General features: G+C 39.7%; 1 protein-coding gene across 1 annotated transcript in view; it reads left to right on the top strand.

The window, feature by feature from the left end:
- Positions 1 to 9259: 9259 nt before the first annotated feature.
- The window catches only part of Bnc2 (basonuclin zinc finger protein 2), a 414469-nt gene continuing 400206 nt past the window's right edge, over positions 9260 to 23522 (top strand). The window contains exon 1 of the mRNA XM_090330026.1: positions 9260 to 9364. Coding sequence (XP_090186152.1) covers positions 9362 to 9364 — 3 coding nt within the window. The 5' untranslated portion in view covers positions 9260 to 9361. The remainder of the gene's footprint in view (positions 9365 to 23522) is intronic.

The following is a 23522-nucleotide window of genomic DNA, read 5'->3' as shown; positions in this document are numbered from 1 at the left end:
TCCAATTAACCTCTAGAAAACAGGAAGTGGGGCTTGACTCAATGGTAGGGCGGTAGCCTTAAGCTGAAGAGCTCAGGGACAGCACCCAGAAGGAGTTCAAGCCCCCCCCCCCAAAAAAAAAAAAAAAAAAAAAAAAACAACTCTCAGATAAAAAGTCCCCAAGCTGGGCAGGGAACTGATTTTTAGATCTAAGCCAGCAATGCCCAGCCTCTCTGTTTTAAAGTGTGTAACTTTGATTGGTGATTTGGAAACAGAAAAAAAATCACATCATAGTTCCAGAGAAATACATAGTATTAGTCCAGCAAATAATAAATGCATTTATTTATATAAGCAAATTAGAAGGAATTTCAGTTACAAGTTAAGGGTAAGGATGAGAATAAGATCTTTAACTTAACTTACCAAGAATTGTCAGGGAAATGTCGAGCACTTATGAAGAGAAAGAGCATGAAATACGTAGTATATAAGGAAAACTTTTTTATTTATTGGATAGAGATGACTTAGCCAGACATCATATGGATGATGAAAAAAATACATGAAAGGTTTTTGTGTGACAGCATTACATTGCAATCAAATAGATAACTGATTAAAAATCAGGCTGTAATAAAATCACTTTCTGTTTGACTACTTAGCATAACTCTATGGTTTACGAGGTAAGTTAATACATCATAACACCCAGCAACTGAAATAAAGCAAAGTGAAAGAAGCCTGATCTATCTGACAAAGTATGACTGAAATAAAAATTTATTATCATATAACTTTAGAACTGAACAGAAATGGTTTTCATATGAAAGTATTTCATGCCCAAGAGCTAAAGTTGTTACCATTAATAATGTCACTAAACTCTCTTTTGCTTATATATGTCTTCCAGAGACAGTGGATAATTGGGAAATGTGTAATCTCTAGAGTTTGTCTCTCTACCCTCAAAGAGCTTACATTCTCCTTAGGTAGCTAAAACATATACCCATAAAACAACCACAAAAACTTAAGTGTGTAATGAAGTCATAAATTAATGATCCAGGATATAAATACTGCAGGAGTTCAGAGGACACAAAAAAATAGCACTGGAATAAAGAATGGTACCTGGATGTAAAACCTGATCAAATCCTTAAAAGGATTTCAAAGATCAACAAAGATTAGCAATTCATTTACTTACCTACTTAAGCAGGAGGCGGTCAGAAAACAAAAATAGGATTGAAAAAGCTAAAAGCCTTGAGGCAGATTACTTAAAATGTGGGGCTATAAGGAACATAACTGAAACTTTTCACTGATTAACTTGAAAGAAATGGTAGTCATAGAATGAAGTAGGAATGGATGGATGTTAGAAACAAATGGAACTATAGTTCAACTGGTAGAGCACCAACATTCAGCAGAAAAGCTCAAGGACACTGCTGAGGCTTGAGTTCAAGTCCCGGGACTGCCAAACAGAAACAAAGAAAGATGATTTAAGCCAGATGCAGGTGGCCCATGTCGGTAATCTTAGCTACTTAGAAATGTGAGTTTTGAGGATTACAGTTTGCAATCAGTGGGAGCACAAAAGCACATGAAATTTTTATATCTCATTTACAAGCAAAAAGCTGGAAGTGTGGCTCAAGGAGTAAAGAACTGCAGAGAAGAAGAAGAAAAAAACCAAGAGTGAATGTGAAGCTCTGGGTTAAAGCTCTAGGACTGGCACACACACACAAAAATCAAACAAAAGTAAATAAATAAATCCATAAAATAGGTGATTTAGCAGAAAAAGTCATAGATGTACACAAGGACCACCTGTGAGTGAATGAAGGAGAGTAAAAATATAGAAATGGAAGTTATAAAGATAAAACTTGGAAGCATTATTGGTTTCAGTATCAAGGTGAGTTTAAAATGATGATGAGTTATTTGTTGAATATTCAATCAGCAAGATCCATTTAGATAATATTAGCTACAGGATTGGAAATGGAGAAAATAAAAATGGGAGTAGACTTCAAGTTACAATTGGAGGAATTCAGTACTGAAAACCATCATAAAAAGCAAACTGTGAGGTCTGACCACCTGAGCCACACTCACCCTGTAAGTAGAAGTGGAAAGTTGTAGACCAAAAAAGAAATATGTAATGAAGGAAAGGAGAAGCAAAAGAGCTACTTGAGAGAAAGAGCAACAATGTCAAATGCATCCGGGATTAGAATATTTACCTGCAATATTATTAATACATAACTATAGAATAAAGCAGATTGAAAGAAATTGGGGGCAAGGAATATAATCTCAGTGGTAGTGAACACTTGAGTCACTGGGTTTGATTCCTATTGTTGAAAGAAAAAGATGGTAGGAAAAGTTTAAAATACTTTGATATTACAAATTCAGGTTTATTAGTTTGAAATTGCTGGCATGTACCAATGTTTAGATTTGAAAATGAAAACTGGAAATTCCTGAGAACTCTTAAAATCAGAGGTTACCGTATGTTCTTCGTGCCATTTTATTCATTTTATTCTGTAGCAGTCTAGAATATAATCCATTAAGTCAGTAACTACCAAAAGCTCAGGTCCAGGATTGAGGATGAAGCTTAGAAGCACATGTAAAATTTGTTTTGCATTTTGTGTTCACTTTGGCTGAATTGTTGAGAGTGAATCTGAATGCATTTTAAAGTTGAGCATTAGTGTATATGTTTCTACACATAAATTAATCTTTTTTAATTATAAAAATACTGTCTACCCTGAGTTTGAATTTGACACTTAAACTGGATTACAATTATTTTTTGCCAGTCCTGGGGCTTGAATTGAAGGCCTGGGCACTGTCCTTGAGTTTTTCTCAAGGCTAACGCTTTACTGCTTGAGCCATAACACCAGTTCCAGCTTTTTCTATGTATGTGGTACAAAGGAATCAAACCCACAGCTTTGTGCATGCTAGGCAAGCACTCTATCACTAGGCTATACTCCTGGTCCTGAATTACAATTTTTAATTCAGATTTTCCTCATAATATTTGTTTCCTTTCCTCTGTACTTACAAAAAAAGTTTTAAAAATAAACAAACTCAGCCTTTGTAAATATAATGAGTAGTATGTGAATGATGGAACATTCAGAATGTCCTACAAGGTTAACAGCGCTACATAAAATCTTGTGTTGAAACTGTCATTGTTTTTTTTTCTTTTTTCAAATCATTTCTTCTGTTTCCAAATGCAACATAGAATTTCTAAGGAATATATTATGCAAATCAATGTATATTTACTTAATTTGCAGAAATGACTCACCAATAACAGTAATCAGGAACAGGAATACAAATTTATAATATGACTGCAAACACAATCAAAAGTAACTGATCAGATGAGAACCACTTCTGGAAATGCCACCTTTTAAAATTTAAGACTCCCCAGGTCAGTATTTCTTGCTCTAGTAATGTCTAGTAATGTCTCTAAGTTGATAGTTTTCACTTTCACAGTAGCATTACAGTGCTTTTCCCCATTGGTTAGTTCATTGCTTCCTTCTTTGGTTTCTTTTCTATACTGAAGCTTGAACATAGATCCTCCCTCTCTCTCTTGGCTTGAATTGCACACAGTTGGTGCTCTACCACTTGAGCAGTCTCTAGCCTCATATTTTGCTCATTACTTTGGAAATGGAATCTCACAGATTTTTATTCAGGGGCTGGCTTTTACCTGGATCCTCTGGACTTTTTGAGTAGCCATAGGTCCAGAACCAGTCCACTGATCACAACAGATTTTGAAATAAACTAAATTTCATGGGAAATGACAAGAGGGAATACCTACATGGAAAGTAAACACACATGACATTTCTCCTTTTCTAATATTTAGGAAACTTTAAGCACCAAGTAATAAAAAGGCAAGCTCAATGTAAAGGGATCAATTATATTATGAAAAAGAAATCTGTAGCAGTCTAGAATATAATTCATTAAGTCAGTAACTACCAAAAGCTCAGTTCCAGGATTGAGGATGAAGCTTAGAAGCAGAAGCATGAATGAGGCCTTGAGTTCAAGTTCCATCATCAAAAATGAATGAATAGGGCTGGGAGTTTGGCCTAGTGGTAGAGTGCTTACCTAGCATGCACGAAGACCGGGGTCAATTCCTCAGTACCACATACATAGAAAAAAAGCTGGAAGTGGTGCTATGGCTCAAGTGGTAGAGCTCTAGCCTTGAGAAAGCCCAAGGACAGTGCTAAGGCCTGAGCTCAAGCCCAGGAATTGCAAAAAAAAAAAAAAAAAAAAAGAATAAGTAAACAAACAAATAGCAATCAGGGGATGTTCTACTTGCCTACACCATTATCCCTATGGTATGGGCTCCCTTTGGACAAATGTACCTGTTTCCAGTACCATAATGCCATAGCTTAATAGCTACAGCAAAGAGGAGATTATACATCTATTGTCAAACCTTTATGTGTAATTATTTTTCATTATCTCAACATAGTTGAAGAAAGGAGCTTGAAGTCAACATTTCAGTTTATGAGTACAATGCATCTTGATCAGTGTTGATTTTAATAAGTAAAATAATGGTTCCCAGAAGTCTCATCAAAGACTTCCTTTCATTCTTCATTTTCTAACACCAAGTAATATGCTCACCTTTAAGCCAATTACAGCAAAATTGAAAAGGGCTACCATAAGCCGCAATCTGGGTGAAGGGAAAGTAGCTCCTATGTAGGCCAGGCTTTCTCAAACTCTTTGGTCTTAATGTATGTACCTAAAAGTGTTCCTTGTTTTGTTCCTCTTGAACAAAAGTTTTGAAGACAATAAAAAGCTTTTGTGTTTGTGGGTGATAGCTATTGGTATTTATTAGAAATTAAATACTTAAATAATAACATTAAACTTACCAGTTGTTAATATTCTGTGGTTGGCAGAGTAATAGCCCTTACTAATAATAGTCCATATGCTAATCTTTAAATTAAGGCTGGTGCGGTAGATAATCTTGGATTATCCAGGGAGGACCAATGTAATTATAAGGATAGTTATAATGCAGAGAGAGAAGCGGATAGATGAGTGTCAAAATGATGAAGTTTGAGGAAGACATGTCTGGCTAGTGGAGGTTCAAGGATGTAAAGAGGTAAAGAGTCAAATAGTGGCCTAAAGAAAATAGATTTTCTTCCAAGGATACATACAGAAAGGAACAAAGGCCTGAAAATAATCTCCAGTTAAGCTTAGTGAAACCTGTTTCTGATTTCAGATCTCATTAAAACTAGAAATATAAAATTGGTGGTTTAATCTAGTGTGTGTGTGTGTGTGTGTGTGTGTGTGTGTGTGTGTGTGTTGGAACTGAGTCTTGAACTCGGGACTTTGCATTCTCTTTCGGGCTTTTTTGCTCATAGCTGGCAGTATACCACTTCAGCCACACATATTTAACTTGGTAAAAAAAAAAATACTGGATAACTAGAGATGGATTTTTCTGGGCTCTGTGTGGGCTAACTTTTGAACCAAGAATCCCCAGGTCTTAGCCTCCTGAGTTGTTAGGATTAGAGGTGTGAGCCACCAGAGTTCAGTTTGAGCCCCTAGCCCTAGCTCTGAGTTTGTACTAATGTGCCACAGAAGTAAAGAGAAACAAGCAACACGCACACATTTTAAATTAAAAGAAATTGTTTCCCAAAAACAAAGAAAAGAGCAAGGGTAGTGGCAAAGACTTAGAATTTTGTGGCACAGCTCTTAAATTCTGATGGGGGAGAAGAAAGGTGGATGGTCTGTAACATGTTATGCCAATCATGTATCATGTTGTCTTTGAAAGCAGCTATCAACAATGAAAGGAGTTAGTAAAGCCCAGTAGCTTCTTGTTTTTAAAACAAAAAATAGTTTTGACTCCCCAGACTTCTTCAAGTGGCTTTGGGTCTCCTGAAGTCCCCTACCTACACTTTGAGGATCACTGGTTTACTATGTCCTACAAAATAATAGACTCATTCCGCTCCCCCCCCCCAGTTCTAGAGAAAACTTGTTTGGTGATATGGTTATGTAATGTAATCATTTTGACATTTCTTCATGAATTCAGGCAATGGTTATACTATTGTGCTTGGCACTATACAGGCTGAACAAGTTAGATCCAGTCCTTGCCCTGGAGGAACTTACATTTTAGCTGGAGAAAAAGTATATAAACTAAGAAAATATGTGCCTACAATTAGAAGGGATATGAAAATATGTAATGGGAGAAAGTGTAATGAATATTCTGGATGGTGGGGAAAGAGCTACTTGAGTCTGCTGAAGTGAAGTTAGAACTGAGATATGAGTAATAAGAAAGAAAACATGGGAGAACATTTGAGGTAGAGGGAAGAGCAGTAGCAAAGGGTAGGAAGAAGTTGGCAAGTTAGAAGAACAAAAAGAAAGCCAATGTGACTTGAGTGTGGCCCACCAGGGAAATGAACAAATTGGAATGAGAGTTGAAAGTCAGGCAGGTATATGTACATCATTAAGGTCTTGCTGAGCATGAAAATAAAGTACGTTTTCATTCCAGTTGCCATATAAGCCTGCTGGAGGAAATAAGAGGCCAAAATTCTCTTATAAAGGCTTTGCTTCCCCACTTCTGTAAATTTTGCCACCTTCTCTAAGGGCTGTTTTTCAGCCCAACATATTCTCTCTCTTGCTAATGATTGTCCAGAAAGGCAGAGGGACTTCAAATGGACACATCTTGCCACACATAAATTGTATGTTAACATCAAAAACAGACAGCTCTGGAACCAATCAGGGGAATGTAAATTGCAGGTTGCTTGATGCAGAGTTAACTTCTACATGTTGGCCAGTATAGGTGCACAGCCAAATTTGCACTGTGTGAAAACAATTGTTTGGCAGCTGCTGGTCTGTCACTTGTCCAAAGTAGTAAGTATGTGAATGGATTTGTATGGGTAATGACTCTGAAATTAGCAACTAGCATTTGTCATCTTTCTATGACACAGGAAAACACACCAGAAACTTGGCTTGTTTCTAGACAATTCTTATGATGCTTCTCGGTTGCTCAGAATGCACATTTGGTCATCATTATCCCTTGTGTAATCAATTTCTACAAACTACAGGATGATATTACTCTTATGTTTAGAGAATAAGGGAACACGCTCCACACCTTGATCAAATCATTTAAAGATGAGTCTTCTTAGATAACATGCATTTAAGTATATGTGGATAGTGGTGGTTGGATATTACTCTATAATTTGTGCTACATAAGAAAAGTAATCTTGTCTTCCACTGGAAACTTTGAGATGAACCATGTGCCTAAAACTCTATGGTATTTACTATAATATGGGAGAAATGTTTACTGGACAAATTGTTCCACAACAAATTGATGCACAGAATCCACAAACACAGAAGTGACTTGAACCTTGTTTTGAAAGAGTACAAAAACTGAAACAATCACAAACTTGGACTTGAGTACCCAAAACTCCAGGTGTAGTGCCCCCCCCTTTCTTTTTACGCTGGATCCATGTGAATAAGCTTAATTACATTTTCAGGCCAGCTGTGGTTACTTTGGGACCTTGTCAGCAATGGCTCCTGAACTTTTTTTTTTTAAGAATTAATTATTGTGAAAAGTTACAGTAAAACTTCAGACCAGATTGCATCAAAGAAAATTCCATAATTCCAAGCTTACATATTTTCAAAGGAATCTAATTCTGATCTCTGAATGCAATTATGCAGTCTCGCTCTCCCTCTACTTGGAGAAGAGAGAAAGGAAGGATGATCTTGTCTCTTCAGTAAGAAGGAGTAATCAAACCTGTTGTTGGGGCCAAGCAAGTCTTCGCGATTCTCTTGATTTCTTAGTGCTTGGGGAGTATGCTTGAAACCTGTGCTTTCCTCCCTAGTCAGATGAGCAGAAAAGTTTGCTCTAGCCATGATAAATCTGCACGACGCAGGGATGTTTCTTTGGCATGCGGTGTGCATTAGGAAGATGATAAAGATCCAGCTCTCCCCCGCACCCCCAACCCTGCAGCCCGGGAGTGGATTTCAAGTCCGCGTGTAGAAAATGTCCATCAGCTGCAGGCGTGTGCGCGCTGAGCCGAGCCCGGCCAGGGCGACTCGGGTCGGCTGAGTGTCACCCACAGATGTGACCGGTCTTCCCCACCAGAAGCGGCCTCCTCCTTCCTCTCCCCTGCTCCGCTCCAGCCCGAGGCCCCGTGGCCCAGACCCGGGGAAGGGTGGGGGCTGGAGAGCGGGAAGGGGAAGGAAGCTCTCGCCGCCGCAAGCCGGCGTCTGGGCCGGCACAAAACACACGCCACCACCAGAAACTTTTGAAAAAAAAGAAAAAAAAAAAAGCATTTATTCCCTCCCGCTCCCCCTCCCCTTCCCACAGCTGTGCGCAACTTTTGGCCTCTTCTCCCAGCACGTTGTCTCGAGTTTCCGTCCCCCGGGTCTGCGTCCGCGTCTCCCGAGCGCCTCGCGGGGACCCGGCTTGGAGAGGGGCGGCGGGCGGCGGGCACCGCGCGGAGGAGAGCCGGGGAGCGGGCGGCGGGGGAGCGGGCGGCGGGGGGCGGGCGGCGAGGGCGCGGCGCGGCGCGGCGCGGCGCGAGGAAGCGGTCCGAGGCGAGGAGGAGCGGCGAGCGCCCGGGAAGGAAAGCGCCAGCGAGGCTTGCGGGAGTCGGAATAAAGTTCGCGCCCTTTCCCCGGCGTTCCGCAGCCCTCGCCCTCCACCCCCTCCTCCGTGGCTGCACCCCCACTCGTGTGTGTGTGTGACAGCTGGGCGCCGAGCGGCCACCTCCACCTCCAAGCCCGCGCGGGGCTCCCCGGGGGGCGCCCAAGTTGTTTTTTCCAGCCCCGGAAAGAGACACACACACACACACACACACACACACACACACACACAAAAAGAGAAGAAAAAAACCCACCCCCAACCCCTCCACGGACAGGGTGTGTTGGTGGGGAGGGTGGTGAACTATACATCCCCCCTGCAGCCCCTGGGCAGTGGAGGACAAACAACAGCCGCAGCCCCAACAGGCTCCGTGGACCCCGCGGAAGGGACGCAGCCTTGTGGTGGGGACAGATTGGGGGGGGTGCAGGAGAAACTTGTGGGGCAGGCGCGGCCTCCCGGCCCCCCTTCTCCCCTCGGGTAGCAGGACCCCCACCCCCACCTCCCGGGACAGACTGTTCTTTTTTTGTTGTTGTTTTGTTTTGTTTTTGGCCCAAGGAGGAGCGAGGGGGAAGCGCCGGGCCGCGGGGAGCGAGCGCGACCCTGGGCGCGGGTGTAAATCAGTCACCTGAGCGCCGAGGGGCCGCGGCGAGGGCGCGCGCGGGCGGGCGGGCGGACGGACGGGCGGGCGGGGAGTGGCGGAGGCGGCGAGAGAGCCAGGCGGCCCGGAGGAAATCGGGAGGGGGAGGGAAAGAAAGGCCGAGTCTGCGGGAGCCCCGGCGGCCGAAGGGGCTGGTCCAGGAGCGGCCGCTAAGAGGAGACCAAGAGGCGGGGGCTGCACTTGACAACCAGCATGCCGAGATGGTAAGAAGTTTCCACCCTCCCGTTTCCTTTTCCTTTTTTAGTTTTTTAATTCTATACTTTGTAAGAAATGACCCCGACGCCGGAGCGCCCCCCGGGCCGGCCGGGGGTGGGAGGCAGTGCGGGGGGTGGAGGGACGGGAGGTGGGGGGTTCGTGTCGGCCTCCCCGGGCCGGCGGGCGTGAGGTGGAGGCGGCTTGTGTGTGGGGTCGCTTTGAGGGCGGGCAGGGGAGGGAAACCCGGTCCATCCTGGTCCCAGCTGTGCTCCCGAAATCCTTCCCTAAACTTGGCCCCAAGTTTCGGAGGCGAGCTCCAGGTGGGAGGGCGCGCGAGTGTGCGAGTGCGTGTGCGAGCGGGGGGCTCCCGCGCGGCCCTCGGGCGGAGGTGAGCAGCCGGCCCGCGGGGGGCTCTGGGGGAGTTGGGGGCCGGCGGAGGGGGGGGTGAGGGTGGGGGGGGACGAAGGTGGAAGGGGCGCGGACGATGAATGGAGCGCTGCTGCGAGGAGCTTGGGGCGCAGAGAGAAACGCGCTGGGGATCCACGGTAACTTTTAACAACTTGCGGGCGTGTGAGGGACCGGCGGCTGGGCGTGGGGTGCCCAGCGCGCGCCGGGGGTGCCCGCGCCGCCCAGCCCCGGGCAGAGCCACCGGCCCCGGCACGTTTGACTCATCCCCACCCTTCGTAAAGTAAGGATGGTAAGAAACCTTCCTACAGGCTTTTCTTCTCTTTTCTTTTTCTTTTCTTTCTTTCTTTTTTTGAAGAATGTGCCAAAAAAAAAAAAAAAAGCAGGGCCAGGAAAGCAACCCTGGATATCCACGTGTGTGTTATTTCCAAAGTGCACTTCTAAGACTTTATTTAACACATTGATTGGAGGGTGGGATTGGGGCACCAAGATGAAGAAAAAAAAAATTTATTGTAAGATTCAAAACAAAACTACGTGAGATCTACATTGAGAAGAGGGTAAGGTTTGTTTTTTTTGTTTTTTTTTTTTTTTAAGTTCCAAGTCCAAGTGCTGGAAGCAATGAGATTGGTATTGCGAAGCAAAATGCCCGCAACAGCCCCACTCTTTGAGCCGCTTCTTTGCAGCGAGGACTCCTGGGGCACGGAGTCTGCCTGAGATGAGCCGCTGGGTCCATCTGCTCTCTCCCGGAGTGATTTGTTAGAGATGGCCTGACCACTCCCTTTTAGTTACCTTCCACACCAGAGTGGCTCTTGTTACCCCTCCTTGGGTATCTTGATCTGCTCAGTTCCCATATGTAGGTAGAATATGAAAGAAAAAAGGGTGATAACGGGTTGTCCACCCCCACATCCCTTTTCCACTCTTTTCCCCTAATGTGACATTTCTTGTTGCAACGATCAAAGTCACAGCTGAAGTATAGGAGATGCTACTGTCAAAATGCAGACACACACACACACACACACACACACCAGTGCGCCCAGGACTGTGGTTACAGTTAACGCTGACAGAAATTAAAGTGGTTTTGAAAGCAGCGTGCAATTTATGATGGTTCGCATTTACCTCAGAGTCAAGCTGTTGTAAAACTGATCTACAAAAGACATCATACCATAATCTTGGGTACCCAGGATTAAGGTGGCAGAAAGTAGCCTGTTGTATTTTTTTAAGTTACACTTTATGCACAGTTATAGTTGTTGGAGCCAGTGTTCAAGCACGGCATTAAAAAATATTAAATATGTCCATTGAGAGCTGGAGAGATTTTTTTTTGTCTGATGGCATTTTTTGGTGAGGAAAATTGTACAAGCCAGTGTAGGTATCATCTCTCTTTTCTTTTTCCCCTAGCCGTTATGAGTGTTTGTCTATACTTCTCACTTTGGAAAATGGCAAAGCTGATTTGTCATCCACAGTTTTGTATTCTGCAGCTTTAAATATTATTGTGCGTACACATACATGCTTTAACTGCAGTTTTCTTTTGGCATTATTACTTAGTGTGTCTGATCTGAAGAAGTGCTCTGGTAGTGAGACCTTGTACAAGTTAATAGAACTTCCTTTTACCCTTTGGAATCACACACGCAGAAATCCCTTGTGAACCTTCAGAGAGACTCTGTGTTTTATATCATACTTGTAGCTGTTTCATTTAAGCTGTTCAATCTTAATGAAGTTCTTAGTTGTAGCTACTCTTTGGGTTCCCAGAGAGCAGTGTATTTAAAATCCAGATTGCTAATCACTTTACCAAAGTATGGAAGTATCTTCACCTCAGGGAAGTAATACTGAGCATGAATGGGAACTTTATTTAGAGAGTCTTGTGAGATAGGTCTGAAATGCCACCCACTGCCAGTTAGAATATTAAGGGGTTGTGTTTGTGTGTAAAACTTTGCATTTGAATTCACCTCATGCGATTTTTAAGATAAATATTTAGAGAATATTAATAGCAGGAGTATATTCCTAATACCTGTTTTTTTTCTCCTCCCTGAGATGTAAGTTATCTGTCAGGCAGGGATGTGTGATTTCGAAAAGAAGCAGACAAAAGCAGAGCTGACTATTGCTGTATTAAAATGTAAGTGTTACAGTTTGAATTTTCAAGTGAGAGTTTTTGAGTTCAGTGCTTTACATAACATTTTGTCCTAATCTTGCTTGCTGTCAGGGATGTTTCATGGTTGTGCAATTGCTGCAGTCAAGAATGCCAATTTGCATTCCAGGAGTGTCATTTGATTACTTTTATCTGCGCAGCTCCAAGACTGGCCCAGACCTCTCGTTTCATCTTGCCATGTCACGAGTCAATGCTGTGTCGTCTTTTCAAAAATCTGCCTGATTTAGACAAGAAAGAAAAGTACTTTCATGTTGCAGCCGCAGTCCCCTGCTAACTTGTCAGCAGCAGGATATGATTCACTTGGGCCCAGAAGAATGGAATAGAGAGGCAGGTTAGGCCGTTCAATAAAGCCCACGGACAGGTAGTGTGTGACATCCCCAGAGAGCCACAGTTAATGAAGAACAGGTCTGCTTAGTTCTCCACACGCTGACCTGGTGCTGTCCCCACAGTTTTCTCATTTGATCTTTCCCAGAAAATTGATCTTTTCTTGTATTTTCTTTTTTTTTTGCCTTCCAAGTTAGTCCTTGTGGGACTGAAATTAGCAGAGCAACTTAAGTTGGATAATACAGCTGTTCAGAAAAGAAGAAATTGGACACTGGCGCAAAAAAAAAGGATGGGGGTAGGAGGGTAGATGGAGCTATTCTTCTTGTTGTTCCTGGGAATAATTCTTATATTAAGGGAGTCCAAAATAGGTGATGACTTGGAGTCAGTGATTTCCTTTACTTGTAATTCTAGAGTCAGGTTCAGCACTGTTTTAAATATCCTGTACGTATTTGCAAGATGGCCTTAATGGGTGTGAAGAGTTTGATTTAGTGTCGTCTGTACTCTCACTTATTTGGAGTGATTTGCCAGTGGACTTTGGCTTTTATGGCTATTGTAAGATGGACTAAATATCAATGGCATAATTCAACTATATTATTTATGGTCTTTTAAATAACTACAATCCCCAAATATCCAATACTGAGTTGCAGAAAAGATTAAACAATAAAAAAGTCATTACCAGGGTTGTATATAAATATTACGGTACATGAAAATGTTTTCTGCAGATTACCATGAGCATCTTTGTTTCACATAAACTCCACAGATACACTGTTAAAGAAAGTGTTTCCCTCTGCAAAGATTTTGTGTTTAAATGTAGGCTTTTAGAATTCAGACAAATTCACAGGTTTGAAATTATGTGGATGTTCACACATTGCTTGTTTTTTTGAAATTTAAATGAATTTTATACACAATGCGCAAATGGTTGGTAATGTGTGTATAGTTTATACAGGTTAAGGTTTCACTACAGAAAAATTGTGTACACACAGCTTTAGTTGGAAGCAATTAATAGATTCTTTGCTAGATGCATAAATAAGGAGCAATGCTTTTTGAATTCCTCTGCAGATGGTCTCATTTACCATCTACACCCTGACAAGAAACAGAATTGAAAACAACATTTCTCGTGGAAGGGGAGGCAGCCTTCTCAAATCTTTCCTTGTTGGATAAGAATTACATACGATGATTGGTTGGTAAACTCCTCTCTAAAGAGCTAGAGGGAGCCTCATGATTTTATTAGATATACTTAAGGCTTTATAAAAAAAAAAAGCACTCTGGCAATCAGAATGGTGCACAGACTCGGTAATGAATACTGGCTTGGAGTTTAGGATTGTAGGTGCTGTTTCATATACATTTTTTAATCTTCCATTTTTTTTTTAAAGTGGTGATCGAAGGACAGCTTTTTAACAAGCACGGTTAATGAATCAGCTAAGCTTTCTAGGATTTCATCTTTCAGGTGATTTGAGGATCTGTGAAAATGTAACCAAATATATTTTAAATGTTTTGGTTTGCTTAAGTAGTGTTTGTCATTTTGTCACCTGATGAGTGACTCTCATCTTGTGGGAGTGGCGGTGCCAATCTTTTAAGTTTCTATTAAAAGTAACTTAGACCATGTCACTGAGAGTGGGATATCTCAGGTTAGATTACTGAGGGCAGTCCCCTTCCCATATGTGATGATTTTGAAGTAGTTTTATGCTCAATTGTTACGTTCTAGAGAGAATATTTCTTCAAAATGTTTCATGTTGTAAGATTACATGAATAGTATACATTGATAATGCTAATATATTAGCAATCAATCAATCTAAATTTAAAGTATAGGACTTAATGTTTTCAAATGTAATATTTGTTACTTAATTTCACATTGGTTTACCAGTCTTTTCACTAAAATTTGTGATATGTTTATATTAAAGAGCCTTTGATCATAATTACTCTTTAATATTTATATACTAGTTTTTAGGAGCATTACTTTGAACCAATTTATTTACCATTTAAGTAAATAATATAATCCAGTGAGATAAACTGCCCAGATTTGTCTTTTTTTAAAGTCTTTCACACAGTAGCTCTCATTATGTCGCTAGCCAATAAAAGTCTTTATTTGTGGCTTATTAGAACCCTCAGTACACTCAAAAGTTCAGCTCTAATTTAATTTGGCTGTTCAAAGAACCTTCCTTGTTTTAAAACATGTTCTCAGTATTCCTTTGCCATTTGTTGGGAACCTACATTCTAACTCATCCATATGCATAAAGATGATATTATACCACACATTGGTTTAAAAGTTTTTGCCATAGCAGAGACATACTTTTTTCTTTTAAGAAAATACATATATAACACACTTATTTTTTCTTGTAATTTTCCCTGGACATTTTGCAGCTTTTTATGATTTAACTTATTTTGCTGTACTAATTTAAATTAGTTCCTTGAAGAGTACAGGCTTCTCTTAAGGTGTAGTGAGAAGGGCACTAAAAGAAAAAAATAAGTTCAGTATGGAAGGATTCTAGTTAAGGCCATTTCACAGTTACAAGCCCCCTGGAATTACAGTTTGTCTTGTTCTTTACAAATTGCCAGCATGATAAATTCAGCTTCCGGAGAGAAACTGTTGGGAAGTTTTGCAGAGTAGAAGATGGCCTGAGAATTTTGGTTGTATTTGTGACAAATCACACCCTCTAAAGACTAGAACTATGTCAGGAAGTCTTCCCCCAAGGAAATCAGAATGTGGAACTGCTGAATGAGTCACTGAATATGTGTTGGACCAGTGGAAATCACATCAAGCCAGCCTTCTAGATATAATATCTAATAGTTGTGAAAATGTACAGTATTGTCTTGGTATAGGAGGTTCATGAGTTCATACCCTCTGCTTTTTGTGTTTAGTACAAAGATGTAACAACCCACACAAAACATTTTTCTCTTATTATGACCTTATATTTGCCAAAGTGCCCCATGCTGAAATTCCTTTTCAGTATCTTTTTTTTTTTCCAGTCCAAAGCCAGACGTGTACCCAGACACAAAAGCCTCTGTGTATAGCAAGCTGTTTTAAATATTGTGACTCGGCGATGTGCTGTCCATTCTCTGCTTGAGCCAAGGATCTCTGCTCAGTGTCTGTGGATTACCAAGCTCCTTCTTTATTGTACCTCTTGTCAGCTATTCCTATTCATTTAACCTTTCATTAGTGTCTGTGCAGCTTCACTGTCTGGAAAGGCAAGGAAAAACCAAAAGGCCCCACTGTCACAGTTATTAGATTTCTCCGTTACATCCCAGCAACCATAAAGAAGTAAGAGTCGACACTATTGTCGTGCATGCTGCTGTCCTGTGGTGCAGCTCTTCTGTGTATGACAAGGACATGTGCCACATGTTGATATGCATCCCAGGAATAAATGCACGACACGGGGAATAGGCTGACTCTGGCAGTAATGAGCTTTGTAGGAGTTATTGCAAAGACCAATAGTTTCTGAAGGAATTTTGCTTAACAGGCTAAGGAGATAGACAGGGTTGAGGGTTGCCAAGATCTGCCCGTGTGGAGCGTGTCAGTCACATTGTTTTCATCTAAACTTCATATGAGGGGAAATTGAATATGTTTGATAGGTCTTATTTTTTTAATCTTTAGGACAAAGGTGATCTTTCTGGTGACCATTTAGTATATTACAACTTTTTTCCCATGAATATTAGTTTTTATATAAGTAGGAAACAAAAGACATTTTATAGGAATTGTATATTTTAAAATCTGTGCACAAAATAGTGTGGCCCATTAGTTTTCTTATAATACTGTGACCCTTTTTTGACCTCCTTCTAGAAGACTCATGTATCATCACTTGGTTTTGTGGTATAGCATGTGTCTTTTAAAAACATTTTTAAAATTTTTATGCTGTTATCAGTGCTTCAACTCCAAAGTATGTAGTGTTTTCCCTGGGCTTGCTTGCTCAAAGGCTGGTAGTCTACGGCATGAGCCATATCTCTAGCCCATCTTTTTGTTGGTTAGGTGGAGATGAGGTTAAGTAGACTTACTTTAAACCCTAAACCTCCAAAGATTTCATCCTGATGAGTAGCTAGGATTACATCAGATCTATATACGCTGAAACACACTTCTCATTCCAGCACTTGGGAGGCTGAGATTGTCAGATCCTCAGTTTAAGGCCAACCCAGTCTATATAGCATGACTCATCTGTCTCATATAAAACAGAACGGTTGAGAGCACAAATCAACAAGTATTTGCCTTATTGTTCGGGGTAAAGCATACTCATAGGGTCATTTTATTTTAGAATGTGATAAACACTAATTTTTACAGATTTTAGATTGGACAATATATCAATATTTTAGGAGATTAAACTAGACTTTAGGAGCCTTCCAAACCACAAAGGTATGATGCTGCATGCCTGTAATCCCAGAGCGATAAGAGATTGAAGCAGGAGTTTATATGTTTGAGGCCAATCAGAGCAACATTTTGACTCATGGCTCAATCTGCAAAATAAAGTATCAACATTTCTTGAATAGAAAGTGGTAAATTATGCCTTCCTTCTTTTTTTATATAACAGTTTATTTAACCAGGAAAGCCTTTGTTAACAAGGATGAGTAAAAAGTTTCTTTTTTTTTCCTTTTTTGCCTTAGCCAAGTGCCAGTAGTGCTAATGCCTATAAATTGTATCTATTCAGTAAGCTGATATCTTGAGAATTATGGTTCTTAGGCAATGTAGACAGGAAAGTCTCTGAGACTCCTATTTCTGACTAAGGAGCAAAAAACCAGAAGTAGAGCTGTGGTTCAAACAGTAGAACCCTAGCCTTGAGCAAAAACCCTAAGAGCCAGATCCCAGGCCCTGAGTTTAAGTACCAGTACTGGCATACAAAATTTAGTTTTTGTTTTACTAATTAAAATAGTTTATCATATGCTTTAGGGACTCTGATTTTTTTACAAATACATTAATAGAGCCTTAAGTGGTTAATGTTGGTATAGTATTCCCCATACTAGAGAACCTGAGATACAAAGGTCTCTTGGGACTGGCAGTTTGTGACTAGCTTAGACAACACAGTGATACCCTGTGAAAGAGGGAGAGAGAGACTGAGAGAGACAGATAGTAGATAGAGGTACACACACACACACACACACACACACACACACACACAATCACACTCACAGGATTATGTTAATCACATAAAAATTACTACAAAGTTGTTCATAATTGTGATTGGGCTCTACTTTCCTTAGCCAAGGCTGTTTTTCTCTTTCCTTTCCTCTCTCCTTCCTTCCTTTCTGTTCTCCTCCTCCCTTTTCTTGGAGATGTGCTGGGGATTGGACCTAGGGTTTCACCCATGTTGGAAAATTAATTCCTACCCAAGACTAACTTCTTTGTGCTCATAGTTGAAGATTTCTTTGGAAAGCTATCATAGTATCTTAAAATAGTGTTCATGGACTAAGTTAACTTTAATTCAGGATAGAGGAGCTATATTTCACATTTCTTTTCCTCACCTCAAAGGTAGTATGTTTCCTTCCTGGGAAACTAATATTCTGTAATTATCGGTTAGGTACTCAGCTGACCTGTGGCCATGCTCCAGGCTTTTGGTAAGAACTGTGCAATTTGCAGTTGACCAGTATTGTGTAGATGAACAAGATTGCCCTAATCATCTAAAGTTACCTGTTATTCTTCTCACAAGCAAAGAGTGTCTTAACCTTCCTTCTTCTGCTAGCACTGTTTATATCCATTATAACTTGTGTTAGGAGGTGGTGGTAGAGGAAAGAGGGACTTTTGAAAATTAAAGTTACAATTTTGACCTCTCAAAACTAGAACAAGGAACGGGAGTTCGTCCTAGTAATGGATTGCCTGCCTAGCATGCACAAAGACCTGGGTTTGAATCCTTAGTACCACAGACAGAAAAAAGCCAAAAGTGGCTCAAGTGGAAGAGGTCTAGCCTTGAAAAAGCCCAAGGACAGTGCTCAGGCCCTAAATTCAAGCCCCAGGACTGGCAAAAACAAAAACAAAAAAAAATAACTAGAACAAACTAAACCAGTGTTGTAGGGTAATTAAAAAGAAGAGAAAACGTGTTAGTAGCTACTCTCCACTGGTTCCTGTACCTGTTTGTCCCATGAATATCTCTTGACTGATGAAAACAGCCTGGAACAAAGTGTCTAAGGCAGGACCCATTCTACTCCTCATTCCACTCCTTATTACAATGTGGACTAAATGAGTTTAATAATTTCTAAGTTTCTTTCCAATCGAGACATTATACATTTTATCTGATAATACTGTATAATCATAGCAGTTCAGTATTTTTACTAGTTACTTAATGACTTTATTAAAGATACAATGGTAATTTTTTTTGCCAGTCCTGGGGCTTGAACTCAGGGCCCTAGCACTGTACTTGAGCTTTCAATGCCACTTGAGCCACAGCACCATTTCCAGCTTTTCCTATGTATGTGGTACCAAGGAATCAACCCCGGGTCTTTGTGCATATTAAGCAAGCACTCTACCACTAGGCTGAACTCCTGGCCCTGAAAATGGATGTATTAAAGATATCTTTATTGAATACAATTCACAAGTATACTTATTTAAAATGCATATTAATACTATTCCATCTGATGGATCTGTTACTTTCTACTTTATCAGTTAATGGGTAATAGGTGTATCTTTGGCTGTTATGGATAATGCTGTGGACCTCTGTGTACAAGGTTTTGTTTTTATCACTTAAAAATTTGTCTTTAAATAGTTGCACATGTATTTGTACTAGAAGTACAATTGGTGGGTCATATAGCAAACTCTTTAACCTTTTGAGACTTCCAAAATGTTTTACAAGGCAACTTCAGCCTTGTAGATTTCTGGCAATAATCTTCCTTCCCGTCTTCCTCATCCTCTCTGACACTTGCTATTGTGTCAAGGTCTCAGTATATAGTCTAGAGTAGCTTGGAACTCATAGTCTTCTTGTTCCTCCTTCATAGGACTGCAATTATAGGCATGAAGCACCATGCCTAACTGGTCTGTCTTTTTATTTTAACCATAGTAATAGGGATGAAGTAATGTTTGTGGTTTTAGATTTTAATTTTTATTTCCCCAGTGGGTATTAATGTTAAACACTTTTTTCATGTATTTATTGACCATTTGTGTATCTCTATTTTAATAAAACTTTTTTGCCCATTTTTTTTTCATTTGGGGTTTTATTAATTGTAAGAACTCTTGGTAAATTCTGGATACCAAGCCTGCACTGCAAGTATTTTCTCTGATCCTGTGGGTTTTCCTTTTACTTTTTCAATGGTGGCCTTGAAAACACATTTGAAATGTTGATGAAGTCCAGATTGTCTTACTTTTATTTTGTTGTTCCTGTTTTGTGGTATGCTAAGAAGCCATTGTTTAACCCACAGCCATAAAGCTTTACACCCATTTTTGCTTCTAAGTGTCTCACAGTTTGAACTCTAATAGGACAGATTCATAACCTCTGATCCAATTGGGTAATGGATGTGAGGCAGGATACGATATCTCTTCTGAGTGACTTTAGTTGAAAAAGTAGTTCCCCATTTATTTGCCATTTACCCTGTTGAAAGATAACTTCCCGGTAGATTGGACGGTTTATTTTAAGCCATGCTTTCCACTTATCTGTATGTCTATCCTTGTTTCCATGCTGCAATGTCTTGACTGCTTCAATGTATTAAGATTTGTATAAAGAAGTTGATTCTTCCATCATTGTTCTTTTTGAGATAATTATAGTATCATTAAGGTTCATCCATTTTGTAGCATACATAGGATTTTATTGATTTTTATGCCAGAGTAGCATTTCATTGTGCACAGTGACTATTTTCTTTATTTAGCTTAAGATGGACCTTTAAGTTGCTTTTACTTTTATCTGTTATGAATGATAAACTGTTATGACTATGAGCATAGAAATATAGTATCAATGATAGCTTTAGATGAACAGTCAAAAGTAGGATTGCTGGACTACACGGTAGTTCTTTTTAAATATGTTGAGGAATCTCCATACTGCCTTCGGAGCTGCCTTGTTTATGTTCCTACCAACAGTGCACAAGAGTTCAAGCTTTACCACATTCTCATCAGTACATCTGTCTTTGTTCTTTCATACTGGCTGTAAGAGGTGTGATATTAACTCCATGAGGTTTTAATTTGTATTTCTTTGGTGATTAGTGATGTTGAAAAGTCTTTTCAGATTTTGGGCAATTGTGTATCTTTGGAGAAATATCTATATACTTTAGTAACTTACTTATTTTTGAAATGGAGTCTTATTATATTGCCATTACTTAGACTGACCTAGAAATTCTTGGCTTGAACAATTCTTTTCCTGAGCCTCTGGAGTAGCTGGGCCTACAGGTATCTGTAACCAGTCCTGTCGTTTGTCCATTTTTAAATTAGAATATTTGGGGTTTTGAATTATAGTAGTTTGTTATATTCTGAATATTCATGTCTTATCAGAAATGTAGTTCACAAAATTTTCCTCCCATTCTGTAGGTCATATTTCTATCTTGTTGATTGATTCCTTTGCATTTACTATGAAGAAGTTTTCAAATTGAATGTAGCTCCATTTGTCTGTTCTTGCTTTTGTTGCCGTTAGCGGTTTACTCTTAAAGCTCAGATTTATCTGATCCTCCAAGGAGTAAAGACTACATTAAGAAAGTACATTCTATTGTTTAGGTTAAAAAAAAAACTCTGGTGGTACTCCAGGGGACAAGAAATATGTCATTCAGTAGCCAAAAGATGATAGCTCCTACTTTCCTGTGAACAACCTGGTTTTACTTTGATGTTTCTTAATTATCATTGGGTTTAAAAGCATTCTAGGTGTTCTACGTGATAACAGACACACTTCATGCCCTGAAGGGTGGAATTAAGTACCTAGAAATAATTGTTTTTGGTTTTATAAATACCTCAAAAGGAAAGGGGAAAAAACCATTATTGAGAAAATTTGTCTTCCTAGACGTCTCGTCATAACTAGAAAAACAGCAACAGAGATGAAACTAAAAATTACTATATGAGCTCCAAACCCAAAATATCTGATCCAGTTAAGCTTTAAGTAAATAACCATGGTGAGATCTGACATAGTGTGTTTGGGAAAACAGTAGCTTGCTTTATGATCTACCTGGTGAATTTTCAAAGAAAGTAGGGAATCTTGAAAACAAGTAAAAGGTGATTTAATGTGGAGGCCACTATGCTGTATCATTTTTTAAATTAAAAGGATTATTTGTTTTAGTCAAGTTCTAACTTGCTATTTGTTTATGTCAACAAATACTTATATTTCCATCTAAGAAAATTTTCATTTCCAGTGTTCTGATAGGCCAGTCATGTTTTAACTGCATTGTCTGTTTTAGCCTTTTGTCAGTTACTTTGGGCAAAGGTTTCGTTATTTGACAACAACTCTTAGCTAGAGAGATAACTGGTCAAATTTACATTTGGAGAGTATTTTTTCTTGTGTTTATATATGTAAACAATGATTAATCAGTTTAAAATGGTACCTCATGATACAGTTTGAGGATTTACTTTTTTCCCTTTGAATATTTGAGGTAGGGTTTAAGTTCTATGGTATTGGGTTCTATATAATTTTCTCTTTTTCTGTGGTAATGGGAAATACCAGGTAATTATTCTACCACTGAGTCACACCTCTTATCTCATATATATACATATATATCAATTATATAAATTTTATATTAATTATGCATGTTGCTCATGTTAGTTAAACAAACAAAACAAAAACCCATTTTCTGAGCCAGATGCTGGGGCTCATGTCTGTAATTTTAGATACTCAAGAGGCTGAGATCTGAGTATCACTATTCAAAGCCATCTGGGGCAGGAAAGTCCATGAGACTCTTTAACCACATGAGGCCCATTTAACCACAAAAAACTGGAAGTGGAATTAAGGTAGAGTAGTATCCTTGAGCACAAAAACTCAGGTACAGTGCCTAGGTCCAGAGTTCAAGCCCTTTGACTGACAATAAATAGATAGATAGATAGAAAAAAAGAAAAAGCATTTATGAGGAACTAGTAGTTTACACCTTATGGGGTTGCATTAGGCAGAATTGTATGGTTGCTTAATGCTATTCTATTGGGGAAGGTTTTGGCATTAATGTATTTTGACACTGCACTAAGTAATGCTTGGCACTTGGCTTTCATAGTATTAGGGGTACTTATACGTGGCATAGATGAAGAATAGAATGTTGTTGAATATCGTGTTATTACTTTTTTGAAGTCAATACATTTTTATTTAATCATTTTCACATGTTGTGATTCCTTCACTGCCCATCAAGGTGAAGTTTAATTTGTAGTTAGGAATTTAACTTGTGATTTAGGAGAGCCCGTTTTGAAGGAAACCACTTAAGTCACACCTCTGCTCAGGAGGCTGAGATCTGAGGATTGATCGCTATGTTTAGTTGACCAACAAAAAGCTGGAACTCAACTAGCAAAGCAACAAGCCCAGAGTTGAGTCTCTAGTACTAGTACTGTGTTAATATTATTATCAAATTGTATTTCTAAAGTACATATCTACTAATAGTATGACTCTTTTTTTTTTTTTTTTTTTTTTTGCCAGTCCTGGGCTTGAGCTCAGGGCCTGAGCACTGTCCTTGGACTTTCTCAAGGCTAGAGCTCTACCACTTGAGCCTCAGCACCACTTCCAGCTTTTTTCTATGTATGTGGTACTGAGGAATCGAACCTGGGTCTTCATGCATGCTAGGCAAGCACTTTAACCACTAGGCCAAACTCCCGGTCCCTAATAGTATGACTCTTGAACAACACTTGTTAGGTTTTAATTAATTTTTTTCAGTATAGGGGATTGGGCCTTGTTCTTGTTAGACAAGTGTTCCCCTTGTAGTAGATCCTCCTACCTACAATTCTAGTACAATTTTCTTACCTATTCCTCCTCTGTAGCAGATATTACTAGTTTGTTGATAATTGGTCTTGCTAAGGGTGGCTTAAAAATCACGATCCTACCATTGTTTGCCTTTTGAGTGTCCAGGATTGCAAGCCTGCAACATTACTTCTGGATTTTAGATAGAACTTGGATAGGTTTTTTTTGCCCGGGTTATCCTCACACTGTGCTATTTTTTTTTTAAATCTTTACTTCCTAAATAGCAAAGGTTACAAGTGTGAGTTACCATGCCCAGCCCATTAGTTGGGTTTTGTATTAAGTATATATTTTTCAAAGTATAACACAGTTATTTTAGAATGTCAGTTTGAGTTTTGATGGTTGTAGGTGTAATAGATGAGTGGAAACAATAACCTAATATAAAACAACACTTGTGATGTTCCCACTGATGTTTTTTGCCACGGCTAGAAGGGCAGGTACACATAAATACACTCAACTTTTTCTGTTGAGGTGTAAAGTCTCATG

This window comes from Megascapheus bottae, chromosome 3 (assembly GCF_031878675.1).
Source record: "Megascapheus bottae isolate mThoBot1 chromosome 3, mThoBot2.hap1, whole genome shotgun sequence".
Taxonomy (NCBI): Eukaryota; Metazoa; Chordata; class Mammalia; order Rodentia; family Geomyidae; genus Megascapheus; species Megascapheus bottae.
This window is presented reverse-complemented; position numbering and strand designations above follow the sequence as displayed.